At 41.9% G+C, this 20903-nt stretch overlaps 1 protein-coding gene across 1 annotated transcript in view; it reads left to right on the forward strand.

Annotated features, from left to right (window-relative positions):
• Window positions 1-3341: 3341 nt before the first annotated feature.
• Window positions 3342-20903, forward strand: part of PTPRZ1 (protein tyrosine phosphatase receptor type Z1) — a 184462-nt gene continuing 166900 nt past the window's right edge. The window contains exon 1 of the mRNA XM_074984108.1: window positions 3342-3423. Coding sequence (XP_074840209.1) covers window positions 3366-3423 — 58 coding nt within the window. The 5' untranslated portion in view covers window positions 3342-3365. The remainder of the gene's footprint in view (window positions 3424-20903) is intronic.

Consider the following 20903-nt stretch of genomic DNA (forward strand, 5'->3'; position numbering starts at 1 on the left):
TTGAAGTAGCATGCACGTGTAGACACGGCTAAAGATGAGCAAAATAATTTATTAGGTGAGCTTTTGTGGGACAGACCCACTTCTTCAGACCATAGCCATACCAGAACAGACTCAATATTTAAGGCACAGAGAACCAAAAACAGTAATCAAGGAGGACAAATCAGAAAACAAATGAACAAGGTGAGCAAATCAGAGAGTGGAGGGGTGGGGGAAAGGTCAAGAATTAGATTAAGCCAAGTATGCAGACGACCCTCTATAGCGACTCAGAAAATTCCCATCCTGGTTCAAACCACGTGTTAATGTGCCATACATTGTTTAACATGCTGGAAGATACTGAACCTGCACAATAAGACATATCAGCAGTCTGCCGCTTAACCCAGGCAACATGTCCTACATTTCTAAATATTAATGATCATTCCTTGTGTGGCTTTTGTTTCCTCAGAAGTTCAGAACTCTCCAATGTGCTTTGTGTGAAGCCAGCTTGTAATGCCCAGACAACCAGGTGCTGGAATTGTCAGCAGCCAGAAAACTGAAATGAAAAGCTGACACAGGAATTTTTATTGTGTGTGTGTGTGTGTGTGTGTGTGTGTGTGTGTGTGTGTGTGTGTGTGTGTGTGTGTGTGTGTGTGTGTGTGTGTGTGTGTGTAAGTAGACAGGAGAATATGCTACCTGCACATGAGGAATAAGAACTATAAAGCATGAAGTGAAATTACACTTCAGTCTCTTCAGCCATTAAAAGTCATGTCACATACCAACTAAGTGGGTGGTTCAGCTCAGATGGGAACAGTATTGCAAACAAAAATGTATTAAAATAACAAGTTGTATTATCTTCCATTTCTTGGGATTTGGTATAGTGTGGTGTATGATATGAACTCCTTATCATATGAAGGACAGGATTATGATTCCATCTTCTAAGCAGGAGCTATTGAGCACTTTATTACAAAACACCATTTTGGAAACCAAGGCATCATAGCTGCAACAGACTAAGCTTCTTTCAACATATTTTTGTTGTGTGGCTAGCTGATGGCTATGAACATTTGCAGTCCCAGAATTGTCCTTTCATCCTGAAATCAGTGCTATTTATATATGCCTATTCTGTAACAGATTTTCAACATACGATGCTGATTTCACACAAATGCTGAAACTCAGAATACTAATATTTTTCTTACAGGGTCTTACTTTCTGGAGCATACTATCAGTGAGGTTATTCAGTCAGAAGATCATCGATCAGGCAGTCACAGTCCAGAAAACTGGTATAAGGGAGTCCAATACGGTCATCCCTTTGCTGAGAAGAAACTGACACATAGAGCACCAAAATTACATGCTTTGAAGGAGGCTACAGTTTCCTCATGAAAAACTGCAACAAATGCTCATTAAATATTAAGTGGTTCATCTTACAGGAGAATCTTGTAGCCTGACCATATTGTCATAGTTCATCACAGTCTGTGACCTCATTCCCTTCATCCCCTTTCACCCACTTCAAATATATTCAGTATTCTTTAATGCTTCCTGTCATAAAGCAGGGAGAAAGGTTAGAGCAGGGATTACGGTGCTGGCTTGGGACAGGGGAAATGGGGTTCATGCCCTTCTTGTGTGATCTTGGGAAAGTCACCTAGCCTTTCTGTGTCTCAGTTTCTGATCTGTAAAATGGGAGTAACACTTCCCTGCTTCAGAGGGGTGGTGTAAGGATAAATACCTTAAAGACTGGGAAGTGCTTTGGGAAATAGGCAATAGCATACAACACTATAGTGCTTACACTGAAACTACTAGGCTTAATCATACTATTATGTTCACAGGATCCCTACAAGTGTGGGTGATAGGCAGTGCTTAATTTGTTATGAAAGCAATGCCTGGGCGGAAACAATTATTGCACTTTCAGAACTGATGGCAGCAAGCCCACAGATGCTGGGGCTACGAAATACCAAACTCAGAGGTGCCTTGGCTCAGCCCTTGCAATCCTGGGCACAAATTAAGCACAGTTGACAGGCAGACCCCACCAAGGGAGCAAAGAGGGAAATTCCAGTGGAGCCTGGAGTTCTGGCTGTTGTTGCCCTGTGGCCAGAGCTCTAGCCCCTTGGAAGTGCTGTGGCAATGCTGCTCTGCCATTATGTGGCTCTGGGGAGATGCAACTGTGACCAGAGCGGCACTAAGTGCTGACTGCCTTAGACCCCACCCCTTCTGCCCTTGGCCCTGCCTATTCTGTGGGTAGAGAGCTCTGCCACCCTCCCACCCTGCTCAGGGGTGTGGTACCTATGGGCCCTAGAGCGGCAGTGTCGGACAGTTGTTCGAAATAGCACCCTGTATGGGCCACGTGACCATCCGCCCCATATTAGGCGGGACAGCCTTGTATTTCTGGAACCCAATTTATCTTAACAAAGGAGCTAATTTGCCGTGCGCAGGCGCGGCCGCTGGCCAAAAGGCACGTATTCACACGCTCTCCTACCATGCTGAAGGGCAAGCCAGCCGGGCACCCTGCTCTTCGGGAGCTCCTGCTACCTGATTCTCAGCTGCCCCGCAGAGGTGGCAGCCCTGTTCCGGGTGCCCCGAGCAGCCAAGGGGGTCTTCCGCAGGGGCGGGAGCCCTGTTCTCGGTGCCCCGAGGCATGGGGCAGCCGCACCCCCTCCCCTCCCGGCAGTCCGGTATTTGGGGTCGGGAAATATGGTCACCCTACTTATGGGGCACAGGAGCGATGTGTACAGGAGGAGCGCTAAGGGCTACTCAGCCAACGCGTAAGCCCGGCATGCAAAGGGGAACCGCAGCAGCAGCAGGCCTGCTTGCAGCACCCCTGAAGGTGCCTAACCCAGGTGGAGGCGGGCAGGCGGCAAGGCTGGGTGGGGTGCACACTTAGGCGGGTACCGCCTGGAGCTGGCCCTGCTGGGCCGCCACCGCACTGGCTCGCTCAGTTTTCGGCGCGCCCTTCCCTGGCCCGAAGGGACTAAGTCCCACCCGCAGACGTACAGCGGGGGCCCTCGGCACGCTCCGCTGGCTGCAGCGCTAGGACCCCGCGCGCCCCTCTCGCTCTCCTCCCCCTCCTCCGCACGGGCGCGCGCGCCGCGGCGGGTGGGCGCCTCGCCCCTGCTGCTTCTGCACGGCTGGGCGCGCGCCTTCCCTCGCCTTTTCTCCCGCACGCCCGGCAGGCAGCTCCGCCGCGGCCGGCTGAATGGGAGCAGCAGGCTGGGGAGCGCGAGCCAACGTCCCGGGGATGCAACACGGAGCCTGGCCCCGCTAGGCTCCCGCCCCGCCCCCTCCTCTCCTCGCGCGGGGAGCGCTTAAAAGGCGAGGCGGGAGGCTGCCGAGCCAGTCCCGCCGCTGGGAGAGCGGCCGCGGAGAGCCACCGCCAGGCGCGGGGCGAGGACGCGTTGGAAATGCTCCTTCTAGCGCGCTGGCTCGCGGGCGTCCAGCTCCTCTGTGTGCTCCGAGCGGGTGAGTGGGCTTCGCGCGCCGCAAGCGCGGGGTGGACCAACTTGGCGCCTCCGCGCTCTCGGGCGGGGCGCTGCCTGCGGCCGGTCCGTGCCGGCGCCTTGGTTCCTGGCCCTCCACGGATGGGCATGGGGCTTCGCTCCCGCCTCACCTGAGCCTCTAGCTGCTACAGGCATACCCCCTCGGCCTCCCTCAGCGGCTCGCTCCCGCTCCCACCACGCCCTAGCCTGAAAAGTGGGATTGCACCCCCAGAGCAATTGCTGGTAGCCCAGGAGCCGGGCTCAGCCTCTTCCGAGGCCGCTCTGTTCCAGCTCTTGGCACCCCCGACGCGGCACGCTGAGCTCCCACGAACCTTTCTTGTAAAGGAAATGAGAGCGAGCCCTAATTCAAGGCAACAGCGACAACAAGCAACAGCTTGTCCCGACAGTCCATTAGCTCTTCCGTATTAGTTTAGCCAGCTTTCTCTTTAGGCAGTTACCATTGTAAAGCATATCAGCGAGGACTACCCCCTCTAGTCTAGAAAGAAGGTAGTTACCCACTTGCTGATTAATTCGGTCATTGCCCGAAACAGAAGGGGATACTGATGGCTTTAGAAGCAAAAATGCATTAGCCCACATACTCCTGTTTCACTCCTACTGCATGCAGTATTGGCTGTCTGACTTTAGCAGGACCACTTACATAACCAGATTAATTTTGAACACATTCAGATTAATGCACAATGCATCATGAGAATCCTGAAAGTTGATTTGTAATTCAAAAGCAGGTATTAAATTAATAGTTAGCTGTTATAATAGCTATCTTAAATACTTTGTCATAGATACTGAAATAAGTGTTTATATATATAATTTGTTATGATGATGTTAGGTCCTGCTAGAACATATTGGTTAAATTTCACATACTTATGTAAAAATAAGGTCTTCTGTCATTGTCATCTGTCTGCAAAACCAGTTTTATAGTAGAGCTCTCATGTTAAAGTAGACATTAACCTACATTTTTTCATCCAATAGGCGGTGCTGCTTCTGGTACAGTGAATTTTTATAAACAAAGATCAGTGTCACATGTTAACAGTGCAATCTATTTCACTACTGTAGGAGAAGTTCTACTATAATTATATTTTATGATCTGACATATGAAGAAGCTAATTTGAACTGCTTTCAAAAAGCTTATTCTAAGTGGATTATTTGTAAATTTGACAGGTGCATCTGACCTTTAAAGTATTTTACTTATTTGAAGGCATTCTTAACTTTTCATAGGCCCTAATCACATTGTTAATTCTAAAAAAGCAGTTATTCTAAAATAAAATAAGTCAATAGACCATTACACTTTTTCAGTAAGCTATAGCAACATCTGAACTGCCAAAATATACTTGTTGTTTTAGTTCATCTCTCATATTCCTAACTCTTTTCCAAAGAGTAATGAAAATTCCTATTTTAAAAAACAAAATTAAGACTTAAGCAGATTTAAGTGTGTATGCTGTTATAACCCTGTGTATGATATAGAATCATAATTAAATTTGACAGAAAAGCAACGTTATTGGAGTGTCTGTCTTGCAGGCTAATGTAATCATGCTATATTCTAAACGGTGGAAAGGTGCTCAGTAGAATTTAACTCTGTTGGGTAGGGTAATAGATTTTTTTCCCCTTAAATGTTTGTTCTTTATGTCTCAGTGTTTTTAATAATGTAACTTTCTAATGCTAAGTATACTTGAGTGAGTATGCTATATTCTTCAATACAAAAGCTCTGCCAGTAAGTAGAAACCAACATTTTTTTTTAATTCACACATCAGGTATAATGCCAGATGCTACTTCATTTTTTTCTCTCCTGACAGATTCACCATTGTTTCCAAATTTGGCTTGAAAGGGTCACCCTTCTTAGAGGTGATGGATGATTTGGTCTCAGTGGTGGTTCATTCTGAGGACTGATGAGCCAGACTGCATAACATGTTGAATGATGTGATTGTTCCCATGAATGGATACACTGTACAGGTTATAAAACTGATTATAATTAGATTTCATTTGACTATCTTCCCTCTGTCTGCAACTCAGACTATTTTTAAGATGGTGCTTGTAAGATTAACTTTTTTAGTTTTTTTTTTAAATATAATTTAATTTTGCTTTTTCACAGTAAAGATTTGTTTGAATGATTGGGTTAAGTAAATTTTATGGGTCCTAGGGCTTTTTTGTATTGGATGAGCAGCTGCTATTCATTCAGTTATCCAGCAGCAGTGTCAGCTTATTTTCTGAGTGGAATGTTGGTGATGAGCGTGGTAGAGTCTAGCTTCATTATGAAGGCAGTGAGTATGTTTTCAAGAATCTCTCTCATCTTATCCTCATTGGGAGATAGAGAACTTCCTTGAAAACTTAGTGTGTTTATATATGAAATTACAAGCAAATCGGGAACATAGCAAATATGTGTGTGTGTGTGTGTGTTTGTAATGTGGGCACTCGTATCTTACAGTTAAAATCCTCATGTGTCAGGAAAGTGAGCTCTGGGATTCACTTCTACTTCAGAGTTTTGCCATGGACTTCAATGGCAGCAGTATGCGATGCTTAATCTATGAAAAATACATAAGGACTGGCTCATTGCACCCATGAGTAAAACTATAGAATGGGAACAGGAGTGTGATGGGTTGCAGTCACAGAAGATGCCTTGAGATATTCTCCTGGTGCGCTGTATATGCCATCCACCTTTTTGCTCTCTGAGGATCCTTGCCACCCTGGTTTGCTGAGTCAGATCCTCTTGTTTCCCCAGCCAAGGCACAGGCCTGGAGTTTTCCTCCCGCCCCCTCTCAGAGCAATGCTGGCACTGTTTCACCACATCTCTAGGTGTATGCCATTCTAGGGCACAGCACCCAGGAAATACACCCCCTGAAGGGATCAAATCACCAGATAAATCAGTCTCTCTGTACAAAAGATTTGTGCAGGGAGAAAACATTAGGTAAGTGCCCGTTATCTGTGAAAGGGAGATATTCACAGTGGTAGTCCTTACCATGTAACAACAATTTACTCTGGCCTTTATTGCAAACAACTGAGTTTTTATTAAGGAAAACAGTAGGGTTTAAGTGGTTGTAGAGAAGGTACCAAATCAGAAAACACATAGCTAATTTTATTCTTGTGAGTTCTTACCTCAGACAGCTGCCTTTATAGCAGGTGAAATCTTCAGGGTCTGAAATGGTCCAATCTTGACTTGGCTCCCCCCATAAAGTTCTCTGTTTTTTCTCAGGGTGTCTAAGGCAATTTCCAAGGCAGGCTGAAGACAAAAGATGGAGGAGCGCTAGGGACCTCTTTATGCCTGAGAGTGAAATCACCTGTACCTGTCCTTTTTAGGCAATTGGCCATTGCCTACCAACTGGTTTGAACATAGACAGCAAAGTTCTTCTGATGTGGATTGGCTCCCATTAAAGGCCCTTTGTTGGCTAAGTACTTCTATCGTCTCACAAGCCATATGCTCGCTATAGGGCATATACGTCTCCTGTGGGGGTCTTCACAGAGGCACACATTTGGAACACAAATATGTAAACATAACTTCAATTACAAAATGATACAAGCACACAAGTAGAATTTACAGATTCAGCAGCTTATGCCATTGAAAGTGATAGGTCACAAGACAAGTTTTGTCCAAAACATCTCTGAACCCTGCATATTTATATTCTTAACCCATTTTGTGCAAAGCCTGAGGATGTGGCGTCTATCACAAGGAGGAAGAAAGCTCTTTTTTGTTCCTTTGGTAGTGAGTAGAAGGCATGGGTTTCCTCTGCTGTACTATTGGACAAATTTATAATGCCTGTATTGATACCTGTACAGTAAACCATCAAGAAGCATGATTTTAATTTTCACTTAACTTGCATTAACACAAGTGAAGTGCAAATCGAATCTGCTGCCCCATCCCCCTCAGCCCCAGCTCTGTGAGAGCCCAGTGGGCACACAGCTGCTTGCGGGTGGCTTCTTCCAGCTGGGAGAAACCACAGCGCAAGTAGCTGTGTGCCCCCCACCTGGAAGAAGTTGGGGGCTGTGTGGCTAACCCCTCAGCTGTCCGCTCCCCTAGTCAGCCCCCCACCCAATTTATGCAAAATTTGATTTACGTGGAGGTTACCCAGGACGTAACCGCTACATAAATCAAGGGATTACTGTACTAGGGATAAATAAGACATTAGCCGTGTCTACACGTGCATGCTACTTCGAAGTAGTGGCACTAACTTCGAAATAGCGCCCGTCATGGCTACATGCGCCGGGCGCTATTTCGAAGTTAACTTCGCTAACCCCACGAGGGGATAGGAATAGCGCCCTACTTCGACGTTCAACGTCGAAGTAGGGACCGTGTAGTCGTTGCGCATCCCGCAACTTTGAAATAGCGGGGTCCGCCATGGCGGCCATCAGCTGACGGGTTGAGAGATGCTCTGTCTCCAGCCCCTGCGTGGCTCTATGGTCACCGTGGGCAGCAGCCCTTAGCCCAGGGTTTCTGGCTGCTGCTGCGGCAGCTGGGGATCCATGCTGCAGGCACAGAGTCTGCAACCAGTTGTCGGCTCTGTGTATCTTGTGGTGTTTAGTGCAACTGTGTCTGGGAGGGGCCCTTTAAGGGAGCGGTTTGCTGTTGAGTCCGCCCTGTGACCCTGTCTGCAGCTGTGCCTGGCACCCTTATTTCGATGCGTGCTACTTTGGCATGTAGACGTTCCCTTGCAGCGCCTATTTCGATGTGGTGCCGCGCAACATCGAAGTTGAACATCGACGTTGCCAGCCCTGGAGGACGTGTAGACGTTACTCATCGAAATAGCCTATTTCGATGTTGCTACATCGAAATAAGCTATTTTGATGTTGGCTTCACGTGTAGACGTAGCCATTGTCCCACTGAAGTCAGTTAAAGAACTCAGATCACTGTGACTCCTGATGCAGTGAAGTTTTATTTGGATAGTACCAATTACTGTACTTCAGTTCTTCAATGACACTACCTGTGGAGTATGATGCTGTTCCTCCAGGATCCATACAAGTATCAGGATCTGACATTATGTAATTATGTGCAGGCATTATTCTATAATCAGAATAAAAATGTCTTATTATAAAAGCAAATAAAAAGGATCACTACCCATCATTCAGCACTGTTTGTGGTATTTTTTTTTTTTTTACCATGAACAAGAAATCATTGACACGAATTGCATTTACTCATCTAATTCACTCTCATTTTACATTCACGGTGACTTACTGACTTGTATGTAAATCAGTTAGCTGTCAGATTTTGCAGAATTTGTTTGTGTCTATCTTATGGTGAAATCATATTGTGGCTTCCAGAATTTAGCTAGAGATAACTGAAGAAGTATTTTTAAAAATCAGAAACACATTTTTAACACATTGTATTACGAAGAATGATTTTTGAGTTAAAGCATCTTTAATATTGCGTTTATCTGAACATGCTTCATATTGTTTTGTGATTCTCTGTGCCCTCCTTTTCTGAAAATTTACATATTTCCCTAATGAATATTAAAAAAACAAATCACCTGGAATATAGCTCATCTGTACTTTGCCATTGTTAAATTCCACCCTCATGCCCTTTAAAACCCAATAGGGAAATCTTCCAATTAGTAAATGATACTTTTGTTTTCATCATGTGAAATGCATTGCTTAGTTTTAATTCAGTATGTAGCATGAGTGCAACAAGCTATTATCAGTACAGAAAATAGCTGGGTTATTAAAATAATTCATTTTGTGTTTTTTTTCTAATGACTTCAAAGTGTTTATTTCCAAAGCTGAGTGATGGAGGTGCAGTATAAGCAATGATCTCATTACAAATCCAGTAAACTCTTTCATAGCCAGCATTGTATCTTCTGAAATCTTAACCGGCATTTTAAACATTGAAAATTTTACTTTTTCCATATTTACAGTGTAGTGAAAGTAAATACAGCAAACACAGTATAGCTATGTCTACACTACAGAGATCTTTTGAAAGAAGCCCTTCTGGAAGATTTGTTCAGAAATAACTTATTTTTAAAGAGCGTGGCTACGCACAAAAATGCAGATCAAAAGAGTGATCTGCTCTTTTGAAAGAGAGCATCTACACAGCCACCATTCTTTCAAAAGAACGGCCCAGGGATCGAAAAATCAGGCCATATGAGGACTGCCCTTTCAAAAAAAGGGCCTTCAGAGCTTCTACGTGTTTTCTTTTGAAAGAGAGGGTGCTCTTCCTGAAAGCAATTTTGAAAGGAGCACCACAGTCTTTTGATTTACTTTTGAAAGAACGCTTTTTGTGTGTGGAAAGAATCCCCTTCTATCAAAAAAAATCTTTCGAAAGAACTTGCTAGTGTAAGTGCAGCCTATAATTTTACAGCGTACGGTACTACAGTTGTTGGTAAATAAAGTATTCGGCATATGTTTTATGTTTGTTTCTTAATATCTAATCTTGTTTTTCTTTAGCATTATTTATTGCTAGGTATACCTCTCTGTTACCCAGAATATTTAACTGTCTGGCAACCTCCTGGTCCTGGTGCTGCTGATATGAAAGAGTTTACTGTAAGAAACTTTGTGAATGTATTTGCTGCATTGTACTTTGATATGTACCCCTAATACTTAGCAATTCATGGGTGTGCAGATGTGAAAGCCTTGTTCAAGTATGTTTTTATGATCATTATGGACCCTATAATATATTATGTGCATATTCACAACCTCATTTGGATTCAGTATGACTTGAACTATGTAAAGAATTCAGAGTCAGGCTTTATTGCCTGGTGTACATTTCTTATTTGAAACAAAAATATCAATATATTAATGTTGATGTATTTTATATTAGATGATATCAGAGTGGAGAGCTTTTATTATCTCTGCTTTTTTACTTAAGATGACACGCTTATCTTATTACATGTTCTCTATGGATATATTTAGCTAAGTAGAATAAAAAAAAAAGCATAAACATGAATTTCAAGGAAATTTCAACAATTTCATCTGTTTGCGGCTATATTACATTTGATTTTATGTACAAAAAGACTCCATACAAGTACATTCACATTTCAAAGTTGCTATATAGAGAGTGTTGTTTGTATGTGAGTATATCTGGAAAATTTTGCAGAAGTTACTGAGAGTGTTTATGAAACTTTAAATGGCTTAAATGCAAATCAGTATTTATGCTGTATACAATTCTGGGTGTGATACAGGTAGAAACTCTCTTGTCTGGCAACATCCCTTGGCCTACAGGATCACAGATGTTGGTGGACCAGAAGCACCTGGAGAAATTGAGGGCAGGGAGTCCCACTGTGGGAAGCCCAACTAGGGTCAGGGAGCCCTGCCAGGAGCCCCATGGTGGAGAGTTGTCAGGAAGCCCAGCTAGGCTATGGTGCCCCACCAGCAGCCCCCACAGTAGTTGGCATCCCAGACGGGGCTGAGGGGGCCTAGCAGCCCTGCGGCAGGAAGCCTGGTGGGAGTGGAGCATCCCCTCCCACCACCAGGCAGCCTCAGTGCAGGCAGACTGCCGTGGCCAGAAGGGGAGCCCGGCCAGCAGGCTAACGGTTCCCCTGCGGGGCAGCCAGGAAGCCTGACCCCCCGCCCTCGTCCAGCACCACTCAGGTGCCCAGGGTGCCAGATGAGGGAGGTATAACCTGTGTATATAAAGTAGCTAGCACAGTCATTTTTTTCCATTTTTAATGTGATGTAAAAGTAAAGTTTTCAAAGCAAGCTATGCAGCGCTACTTAAGCTTGTTTAAATGTATTTTTGCACTTAGTTCCTGAAGACAAAACCTAATTTTATATAAAATTATGTCAAAATAGTTTGAATATTCTGTTTTATAATACAGCTATGAATTAACAAGCAATCTTGTAGTACCTTAAGACTAATAAATTACCCACAAAAGCTCTTGAAATATTAACAAATTTATTTATTAGGTAATGTGCTTTCGTGGGTAATTTGTTAGTCTTTAAGGTGCTACAGGTCTGCTTGTTTTTGTGAAGCTGTAGACTAACACGGTTATCTCTCTGAGAAAATTATGAATTAGTATATTAATATGCAACTATGTATTGCCTATTCTCCAATTAAGGCTATTTTCTTCATTTCATGCACTCATTTAAGTGGTCATTTCCCAGTATGACTTTTCTAATTAGGAATTTAAGGGTGAGCAGATTCTGTTGTTTTGCTGGCAGTTTTAATTCCTCATCAAATGGGCGGTGCTCCTCAATATTTCCCCAGTTTTCCTCTAGAGGCAGCCTGAACTAAGGAACTTTCAAGTTTTTTTGAAGGCTAAAGCACATTTAAGAGAAATTGTAGTCTTTAAAATCATTCCTTGGAGAGGCTTGATTCTGTACCTATACCACATGCAAAATTTCCATGATTTCAGTGCATGTTCAAAGCTAAAAGCAGTATTGGACTGGGTGCTGGATTGAATACTACACAATTAGTGGAAAAACAGGTGATTATAGATTCTCCTAAAATTAATTAATGCAGTCTGTCTTTTAAAAGTGCACAATATCTTTTTCATTTCCAGACTCATCCCCAAATTAGCTATGTTTAATTCCAGCCATTTTGAAAACTTCTGTTCTATGCATTTTCTCCCCACATATGGTATGTTGATATGTGCTTTGCAAATAACGCAGAAGTGTCCTTGGGTACCTTTTTGGTGTAATTTACTTTGAAGTTTGGATTTTTATTGCATGTTCTAATATTATGGTGTTTGTCTTGTACAATTAAACCCAGGGAGCCTGATTGCTTCTCGTCTCCCTTGTTACTTTGTTGACTTTACTGAAGTTACTACAGGTTGAACCTCTCTAGTCGGACACTCTTTTGTCTGGCAAAATCCATGGTCCAGCATTATTTTAGTTAGCTGGATGTCCACGTATTATGAGTGTGGCCAAGTTTCCCGTAGTCTCAAAGTTTGTTTATAGCCACTAGTCTGGCTCTCAGTGTTCTGTGCTGTTACTTAGCTCTAATTTACCCCTAAATGCCTTTTAAGAGCCAGGAAACAGGGGAAGTCTTGGTAATGCTGGTAGGCAATACTGACCTCCTATAGTTCATTAAATTCTCATGTTCAGCGCTGGCCAAGTGCTGAGGGTGCTGGATTAGAGAGGTTCAACCTATTGTAATTATTTTTATAAAATAACTGAAGGAAGAATTATGCCCACAATGAGCATAGTTGATCTGACTAAGTATGGCCATTCTTGCGTACTCAGCTTTCTCACCAAAGGTTTATCTAGCCCACAGTGTTGTCTTCTGACAGTGGCCAATGCCATGTGTTCCAAAGGAATGTACAGGACAGGTAATTATCAAGTGATCCTTCCCCTGTCCCCCAACTCCAGCTTCTGACAAAAATAATAATAAATTGAGCATTTCAAGTAGAAAAGGATGCTGCTCTGTTTGTGTCTGCAATCACATATCCAGAAAAGCCGTCCTTCACTTTGAAGGGAGGGAATGCAGACTGGATCCATGGCCACGTTCATAGCAGCTCTGTTGATATTCAGTATTTCCAAACCAAAATATTTAAAAATCATGAGATTGTAAAATATGTTTTGGGGCACTTTTTGTTTTCTCTTTTTTGAAGTGATTAGCATCTACTGTTTCAAGCAGGGTTTACTCCACAACCGGGAGGGCTAGAAAATTATTCATATTTTGAAAAGGTTACGTTTTTAACTAATCATGAAAGTAATTGTGTGATGCCAGGAACTGTGGCTGTAAATAAAACCCCAAATATTACAAGACCTATAATAGCATTGCAAGAGTTGGCAACATTATCTGCTTCTCATGCTGGGGGAAGGATTCCTCATTTCCTGCCCCTAACCATTGTGGAGAATCTTCCCATGTAACCCAAGCTGTTCACATGAATGAAAAGTTGCCCTGAATGGAAGAAACAGACTCTTTAGATAATACACTTTATACTAGGTCTGTGTAGGTCATTCATACGTTCCCTGACCTCATCCACAAAGCCGCTACCTCATCCACATGTAAGTTTTTTTTTTTTTTTTTTTTTTCTAAAGACTTACTTCTTCTGTGTTAATTTATAGTGAATCAAGTGCAGGATGATACCCACATATGCAGAGTCTCATCAGGAAATTTTGCAAGGTTCCTCCATACAGGGTTTTCAGACCCCCTCCTACATGTATTTCCACAGAAAAGAGCAATTGTCTCCTCTTTTTCTTCTATATTGTTCTTCATATAGTTGGCATTGGGCTTTATCCCTTTCTATATTCCTTATTTAGTTTTGTGTTTCTTATTTTACTTTTGTTTTAATACTGAACTTCATCTACATATAATGGTAACTTAATCATAATCAATAGCAGTTTTTGTTACAAGGACTGGGTAAAAGGAAAACATAGGTTTCCTGTTTTTGTTTCTGTGAGTTTTATTTTCTGCACCATTTTCTTATCATTTTGTATGGGGGTGTACAGTGTTTGGCATCTGTAGATGAGAGGAACAAAGCACACTGGAACACAGATTAGTCGGTATTATACACAGGAGCATTCATTCAAGTGCAGATAAGAATACATTTAAGCAAAGAATCATTCTCCTCATCCATTAGTGATAAATAGACATACAAAAACGATTTTGGGAGGCTACCCAATTCCTTAGCTCTGAATAGTTTTGTATCTTTCCTGAATTGTGCTGTCAGCTGTGGGATTTGAATTGTGCAAACTGGCAGAGAAAATGCACTTCCATCTAACAGTATTCTTCACTGACGAGGTGGGGAGCACTGCCTTTTTTATGTGAGGTGATCTCACTGTGACACACAATCCACTAGGCATGGTCTGAGTGGTTTGACTACCAATTAGAAAACTCACTAAATATATGCAGCCAGGAAAGATGGATATATACTTCCCTTTGGGAATGTGTGCACATCTTAAATGATGTGACTAACATTCTCATCTGTTTAAACGTTTACTATGGGGAAAGAGATTCATAATGTGAAAAAATTACTAGGCCAATTTATGTACATTTAAGCTTCATCTAGTCTTGCTGAATGAAAGAAGAGTGTCAGATAAATCAGATAGCAATGATAATGCAGTGGTACATAATGGAATGTTTCAGGTTACATAGTTTGAAAGAAATAGAAACAATACAAGAGGACTTGTGTTTTTTGTTTCTGGTAAATAATACGTAAGTTAATGAGTTGACTGAAATAGGATCTACAAATTTTATCCTTAATAGAGATACATGTTGAACCTCTCTAATCTGGCACTCTCAGGGCCTGACCAGTGCCGAATGAGAGAAGTTGCCAGACCATGGGAGGTCAATCTCATCTAGCCCCATCACCAAGACTTCCACTGCTTACAGAATATTGAGAGCTGGGACCATGGGAAACTAGGACATACCCATCAGAAGTGGTTGTCTGGGAAACTCAAATCATGCCAGATTACAGATGTTGCTTCATGAGAGAGTGCTGAATTAGAGAGGTTCAACCCCTGCTTGCTGATATAACTTTATCATAGACTTTTTGTGGTAAAGCTGTACTTATAGACACTGTTTTGTTTTGTTTTTTTTAAACAAATGAATGAGCTCTGTCGTTGACATAAATAAGAAGAGGATTTCAACCACACACTCTACTCAAAGGAATTTGCAGTCTGTGAGCCAAGTTATAGCTTTTTTCTCCTTAAGTATGTAGTAGAGAAAATGGACGAAAGAAGTATCCCAACTTCTTCCCCATGGGGAAGAAAGGTAACAGTGAATGAAGTCTCTTCTACCATCCTCACTCAGGATATACTTGCCTTGCAAGCCATCCAACAACCTTTGAACATAGTATATGGGTGAAATAGCCTTACAGAAAATATCATCTTCAGACTAGCTGTGAAAAAGTAGAATTTATGGCCTTCTGGATTTAGTGGGCTCCATTCTTCGTTACACTTAACGATGATCCAGAATGCCAGTGGAATCTTCCACTTGGACATACGTGCTGGGTTCTGCAATTTGCTTGCTTACTTGCATGTTTTGGTGCATATGAAGTCAGTTCATCTCCCATTGAAGCCAATGGAAACATTTCTGCTGATTGCAATGGATCTTGGATCAGGGCTCCATAGCAAGAATTTGGCCCAAAGACTTTATTTTACTCTTGACAGTAAATTACAAATACACAGTGTATTTTGTGAATGTCACTTTCTTAATGTTGTTATTGGGGTAGTGATGCTAACCTAGTGTTCTAGTTAAAAAGAAGGGAAAAAGTTGAATGAATGAATAAACTACCCTAATAACAGTTTCATATAAACAGTCATCCAGGCCAAATGGGTCTCTTGTGTAGCACTACAACTATTACAGTGCTGTTTTTTTTTGTGAGTACTGGCATCTCTGGCTGGGAATGGAGAGCTGGCTGATTACTGGCTCCTTTTAAATTAAAAAAAAAAAGGGGGGGGCAGGGGGCACTGTTTCATTGAAGCAGTACAACCTGTGGAAGCAGCCATGTGATGGCACAGTCAGTTTTGTGTGGTTACCTAAGCCTGTTATTTCTCAGAACTGGAGATAAAGATTCTGCTCAGTAGAAATGCCACAAAGAAGATTTTAAAAGGGCTCTGCCCCCAAAAGACTGAGACTGCACCACAGTATGACAGCTACCAGGGATGTAGAAATTAATTAATTATGACAGTGTTTTCCAGTCTGAGGGTCCCCACTAGTAATAGTGACTCCAGGACTCCTGTCCAGATAAGCTCTTTGCAATAGGGTCCATGCTATTTTATGTACTTGTATGGTACAATGGGATCATGAATCCAAGATTTTGATTGAGCCTTAGGGTGTTACTGTAATATAAATAAGTGGAAATACTCAGGATGGGAAAGCCCTTTGGTTCCTCAAACACAGTTTGTTCATTGAACTAAATATAATCACTGGAACCTGTTTTCTCTTTTGAATGGGTCTGTGTAGTTTATAGGTATCATTAATATAGTTAATTTTTTCTCATCATCATTAATGATATCACTGTCTTCTGAAGCAGTATCACATCTCCTTGCTGCAGAGCTGCTTGAGAGCATCTCTCTCATTCTTGCTTGTTTGTCATTTTGTAGCTTGGTCTATGGTGCAGAATTTACCCCTGTATAAATCAGGCCGCTGTACATCAGGCATGTGAAGCTTTGTGGAAATTGGGCAGTCTCCTAGGGATTGCATATCCCAGAAGTCCATGCACATTTCAGTCCTGGCAGATCTCCATTTCTCTGTATCAGAAACAGAGTTGGTCTGACGAAAAAGCGTATGCTGCACCCTTTAAGGGTGCAGTTGTGTAACTGTTACTAATTTGCATCCCTGTGTTGGGAACTCTGTATTGCACCATCCCAGCAACAGATCCAAGATACATTTTGCTTCTGGGCAGATATAATACCTCCCAAGTTCACAGAGCATGCAGCAGCTGCACCAGCCTTAAGGCGAGTAGAACATGTGCTCCTTTTCACAGTGAGCCAGTACCACTGAATGAAGTCCCCACTCAGTCACTTAGCTTCTCTGCTACAAAATAAGAGTTTCCATTGACTCACACCATTCCATGTCTATCACCACCCCAAATGCAGGGTAAAACCTTAACGGCTCAGTCAAATGCCTTAATTAGTTTGTGCAACTCTGAGCAGAGATGAAGCATTAGATAAGTCCCAAGAGTTATGATTATTTGACACTTACGAAACATTTCTCAATAATCTTTTGAAATGGGCAGTTATAACTTGTTTAAGATTGAAGAACTTTTCATTAGTCGAGAACAGGAAGTAACTATTCAACTTACACTGGTGAGAGAGGTTTATGGAACAACTACTAGTGCATGACAAAAAGGCAGAAACACAGATTTATTATTGCTATCTCCAAAACTAGATGTGCAACCTCTCAGGTGTTAGTGGCAAGGTCTTAGGGTATATGTAGTTACATGTATTTATGATTTGAGGAAAGATAAGATAATATGAAGATTTTTACTTTCATGTCGTCTTACAGAATGTTTTTTAACTCACATGTACATAACTACAGGGTTACAGTCAAACAGCGTTATTAAAAAAGGGCAATATGAGTGTGCCTAAAGTGTCCAGATAGTAAATATGAAAAATCAAGATGGGGTGAGGGGTAATAAATGCCAATATAATAAAAAGCCCTAATAACAGGACTGACCCTATAAAATTGGGATATTTAGTCACTGTGGGCATGCTTTGCCTTTCTTTGGAGAGTGAATGCATCTATTGCATGAAAAAGCTGTATTAATGTGCACCCATGTTCTGCTTTTAGCTGGGCTAGTTCATCACCTTAAAGAGCGGGGGAGAATTTTGCAAGGAGACTGCACATTGAGGCCTGAGGTCAGTCAGGCATGAGTAAATACTGTATGTGTTTAAAATTCATGCTGCCCTCCTGATCCCTAGTTTGTGTCTTGTTGAGCTCCTGAATGTTGGTGTTGCTGTGATATTTTTCCAAAAGCAAAATCTTAGGGGGCCATCTTCTGCTCTGTATGGCTTGTGATGGATGTGTTCTTGCTGGTTGTAGGCTCAGAAACAGCATCTGCCAAAATATATCCTCCTACTATTAATTTTTCATGAGACTATCAAAATTAAGGAGAAGAATACTAAAGGCTCTCGGGTATAAAGCCGTGCAGTATTTGCTTGTAGTTGCTCTATACTTAAGGCCTATTTATGGATATATATTTAAGTACAATTAAAATAAAGGCATTACAGAAAAGCATTTAATTTTAAAGTTGTATGGATACCTTTTAGCTATTATACTCATATATCCCATGCCAAACAAAGTGTTCCCAGGCAAAGAATATTCAAATACATTGTTTACTTTTATAAATTGCTTAATAGTTTCTTAACATTTGAATAAGTGAAAAATAATCTTCAATATTGCTCCTTAGGGAAACAAACATTATGGTAATGTTTTTACATAAAAATAAATTATTAGCAGTTTTCCTCCATGTCACTTGTGGACATACATAAACTCAAGAGGTAGTGTATGAACACTAGTTGATTTTCACACTTCATTTAAACAACAAAATGATCTACAAATACAGGTAGAGTCTCTTTAAAGACATCATCATCATCATCATCATCATCATCAACAACCATGCGCTCAGCTCCCGTTGGTGTCTGATGCCTCTGTTGCTATTTTCTTCCATCTTTCCCTGTCCAGTGCCAAGTGGCTTAGTTTCTGTAGACTGACTCCTCACCAATCTTCTATATCATCTACCTATCGAGGATGCGAGTGACGTATGAATAAATTTGAATATTGATTAGGTCAAGTCAATCACACCAGAGCAATGGACTGGACTAAAACTGAGTCCTTACCAATGCTCCCAGGATTTTACCCCACGACCCTGCTCGCCGTCTACGGTGGGTCTAATCACAACGGGGTTTCAGGGTGTGTGAACTGCGCTGCTGCGGTGTGTTTACCCAAGGAAGAAAATACAAACAAGATGTCAGGTTCAAACAGGGAGATAGGGTTTATTTTATAACTCAAAAGTATGAATTTTGGTAAGCTAAGTTGCACAAAATGTATAAGCCCTTGTTTTTGTGGAGTAGACACAGGACTTGAATACTATGGGTTATAGCCTTAAACAATAGGTAACTGCTGTAACAGCACTGCTATCTAATCCCTCAGCTACTTACTGTGCTTCTGGGACGGACCGTGCAGCCTTCGATGCGTGCTGTAAAATGGAAAGATTAACTTCAGAGCTGAGTTGTATTTATTTATTTATTCCTGGATCTTCCTGAGGTTCACCAGGTCGCTCAACCCTTGGCCGACTACCGCGGGGAGCAGATCCCTCCTACATCTTTCTTGATCTTGTCCATCGCTCTCTAGATGAACAAGGAAGATGCTGGGTGATATAGGATCTCCTTGTCTCGTACCTCTATTCATTCTAAACCAACTTCCCAGCTCACCGCACGTTCTCACCGTAGCCTCCGAATTGTCATTGATATCCTCCTTCAACAACCATCTGAGTCTATCCACTCCATACAACTCCAATGCTGCCCAAGTCGCTTTCTGATCCATACTGTCAAATGCCTTCTGAAAACCAACAAAGCAAGTGTAGATGTTCTTGTTCTGTTGTCAAGCTTTCTCCACTATCAATCTTAGTGCCAATATCTGCTGTATGGTACTTCTATCTTTCCTGAACTGTGCTTGCTCATCGGCTAGATGTTCTATCTGCGCTTCACAGACATGCAGGATTTTTAAAGCTGAAATGTTATTACTATACTTAGTGATGTATTACCTCTGTTTTACAATTATTCTTGTGTTTTTGAGAAATATAACTATTTTACGTACTAGAAGGAGATTTTCATTCCATAGACTTTGGCTAAGGTCTACACAATGCATAAGCACCTGAGTTCTCATCCTGGCCTCTGCAGTCACTGGCAAGTTATATAAACGTTCTTAACGTTTGTAGTGTACTTTCAAAAGGAAGATGCTATATTAGCGTTTATGTAGCATGATGATGATCAAAATTCTACTGCCAGGAAATGATATAGACTCCTGCTCCAGAGTCAGTGGAGATACACAGTGTATGTACAGAGAAGCAGACTTCCCTTTAAATGGCAGGCACAGTAGTTCCTATATTTGTATTCCCTTTACACATTGTCAGTATTTTAACCAAAAGCTAACATTACGTTTGGAGTTAATTTGGAGGGGGGGCGGGGCGGAATGCAGTCTGACCTAGTGATTCACACATCAGACTTAAAGACATGAGACCTGGTTCTGACTGCCACTGGCTTACTGTGCAGTCTTGTGCATGTCACTTTCCTCTATTATACAGACTATAGGATAACTGCCCAACATTTTTAAAACTACTTGGGGATGACAAGTGTGATATAACTGCAAAGGAGTAGGGTTACTATTACAAGTGTTCCTGCTTGTGCTGACAAACAGCCCTTACATCCCTTTCCTTTTCATCTCAATGTAGTGGTTTCAATTTACATGAGTACATTTAAAAGTCATAGTTATGTTTATGCTGGGTCAAGCCAAGTGGTCTGAAATCTTATTCCCAATATATTATCTCTAAGAATGTTTTCTATGAATATTAGAACATCTAGGCCAAATAATTTTAAATGCTATGTTATTGATATCATCAAGCACTAGGTACTTTTAAGAAGTAATCAGATTCTGAATGGAAGCAGTAAGTGAACACTTCGTGGCATGTTGCATCCAAGACAGCTAAGTGAAAACAATATGACCAACTTGATGTTCATTTGTGATGTCAACCATGCCACAACATAGCTGTAGTTTGTAAAGGGACAACTTAAGTTCAGTGGGACATTGATAAAACAGGTGTGTCTTTCTCCTTTCATTTAATGACGATGCATGCTCAAAAAGGCTTTTGGAACACATTTAAGGCTTAGGGAATTCTGGTTTTCCCTCGTGTGGCATTCAACAATGGCATTCATAGTCACTGTTTGGCTCCTCGTAAGGGTAATATTTGGAGAAAACAATAGGACCCAGATGAGTTTTACATTCAGCTCTGAAACATGCAAAACAAGGATACATCTTTCCTTAGCTGCCGTTTCAGTTCTGCGTGGTCCTGGAACACATGTTCCAAAGTATCATCTTCCTACTTTCTGATCTGGTGTGCTAATGTTTTGTTTTGTGAC

Source organism: Carettochelys insculpta, chromosome 1, assembly GCF_033958435.1.
Source record: "Carettochelys insculpta isolate YL-2023 chromosome 1, ASM3395843v1, whole genome shotgun sequence".
NCBI lineage: Eukaryota > Metazoa > Chordata > Testudines > Carettochelyidae > Carettochelys > Carettochelys insculpta.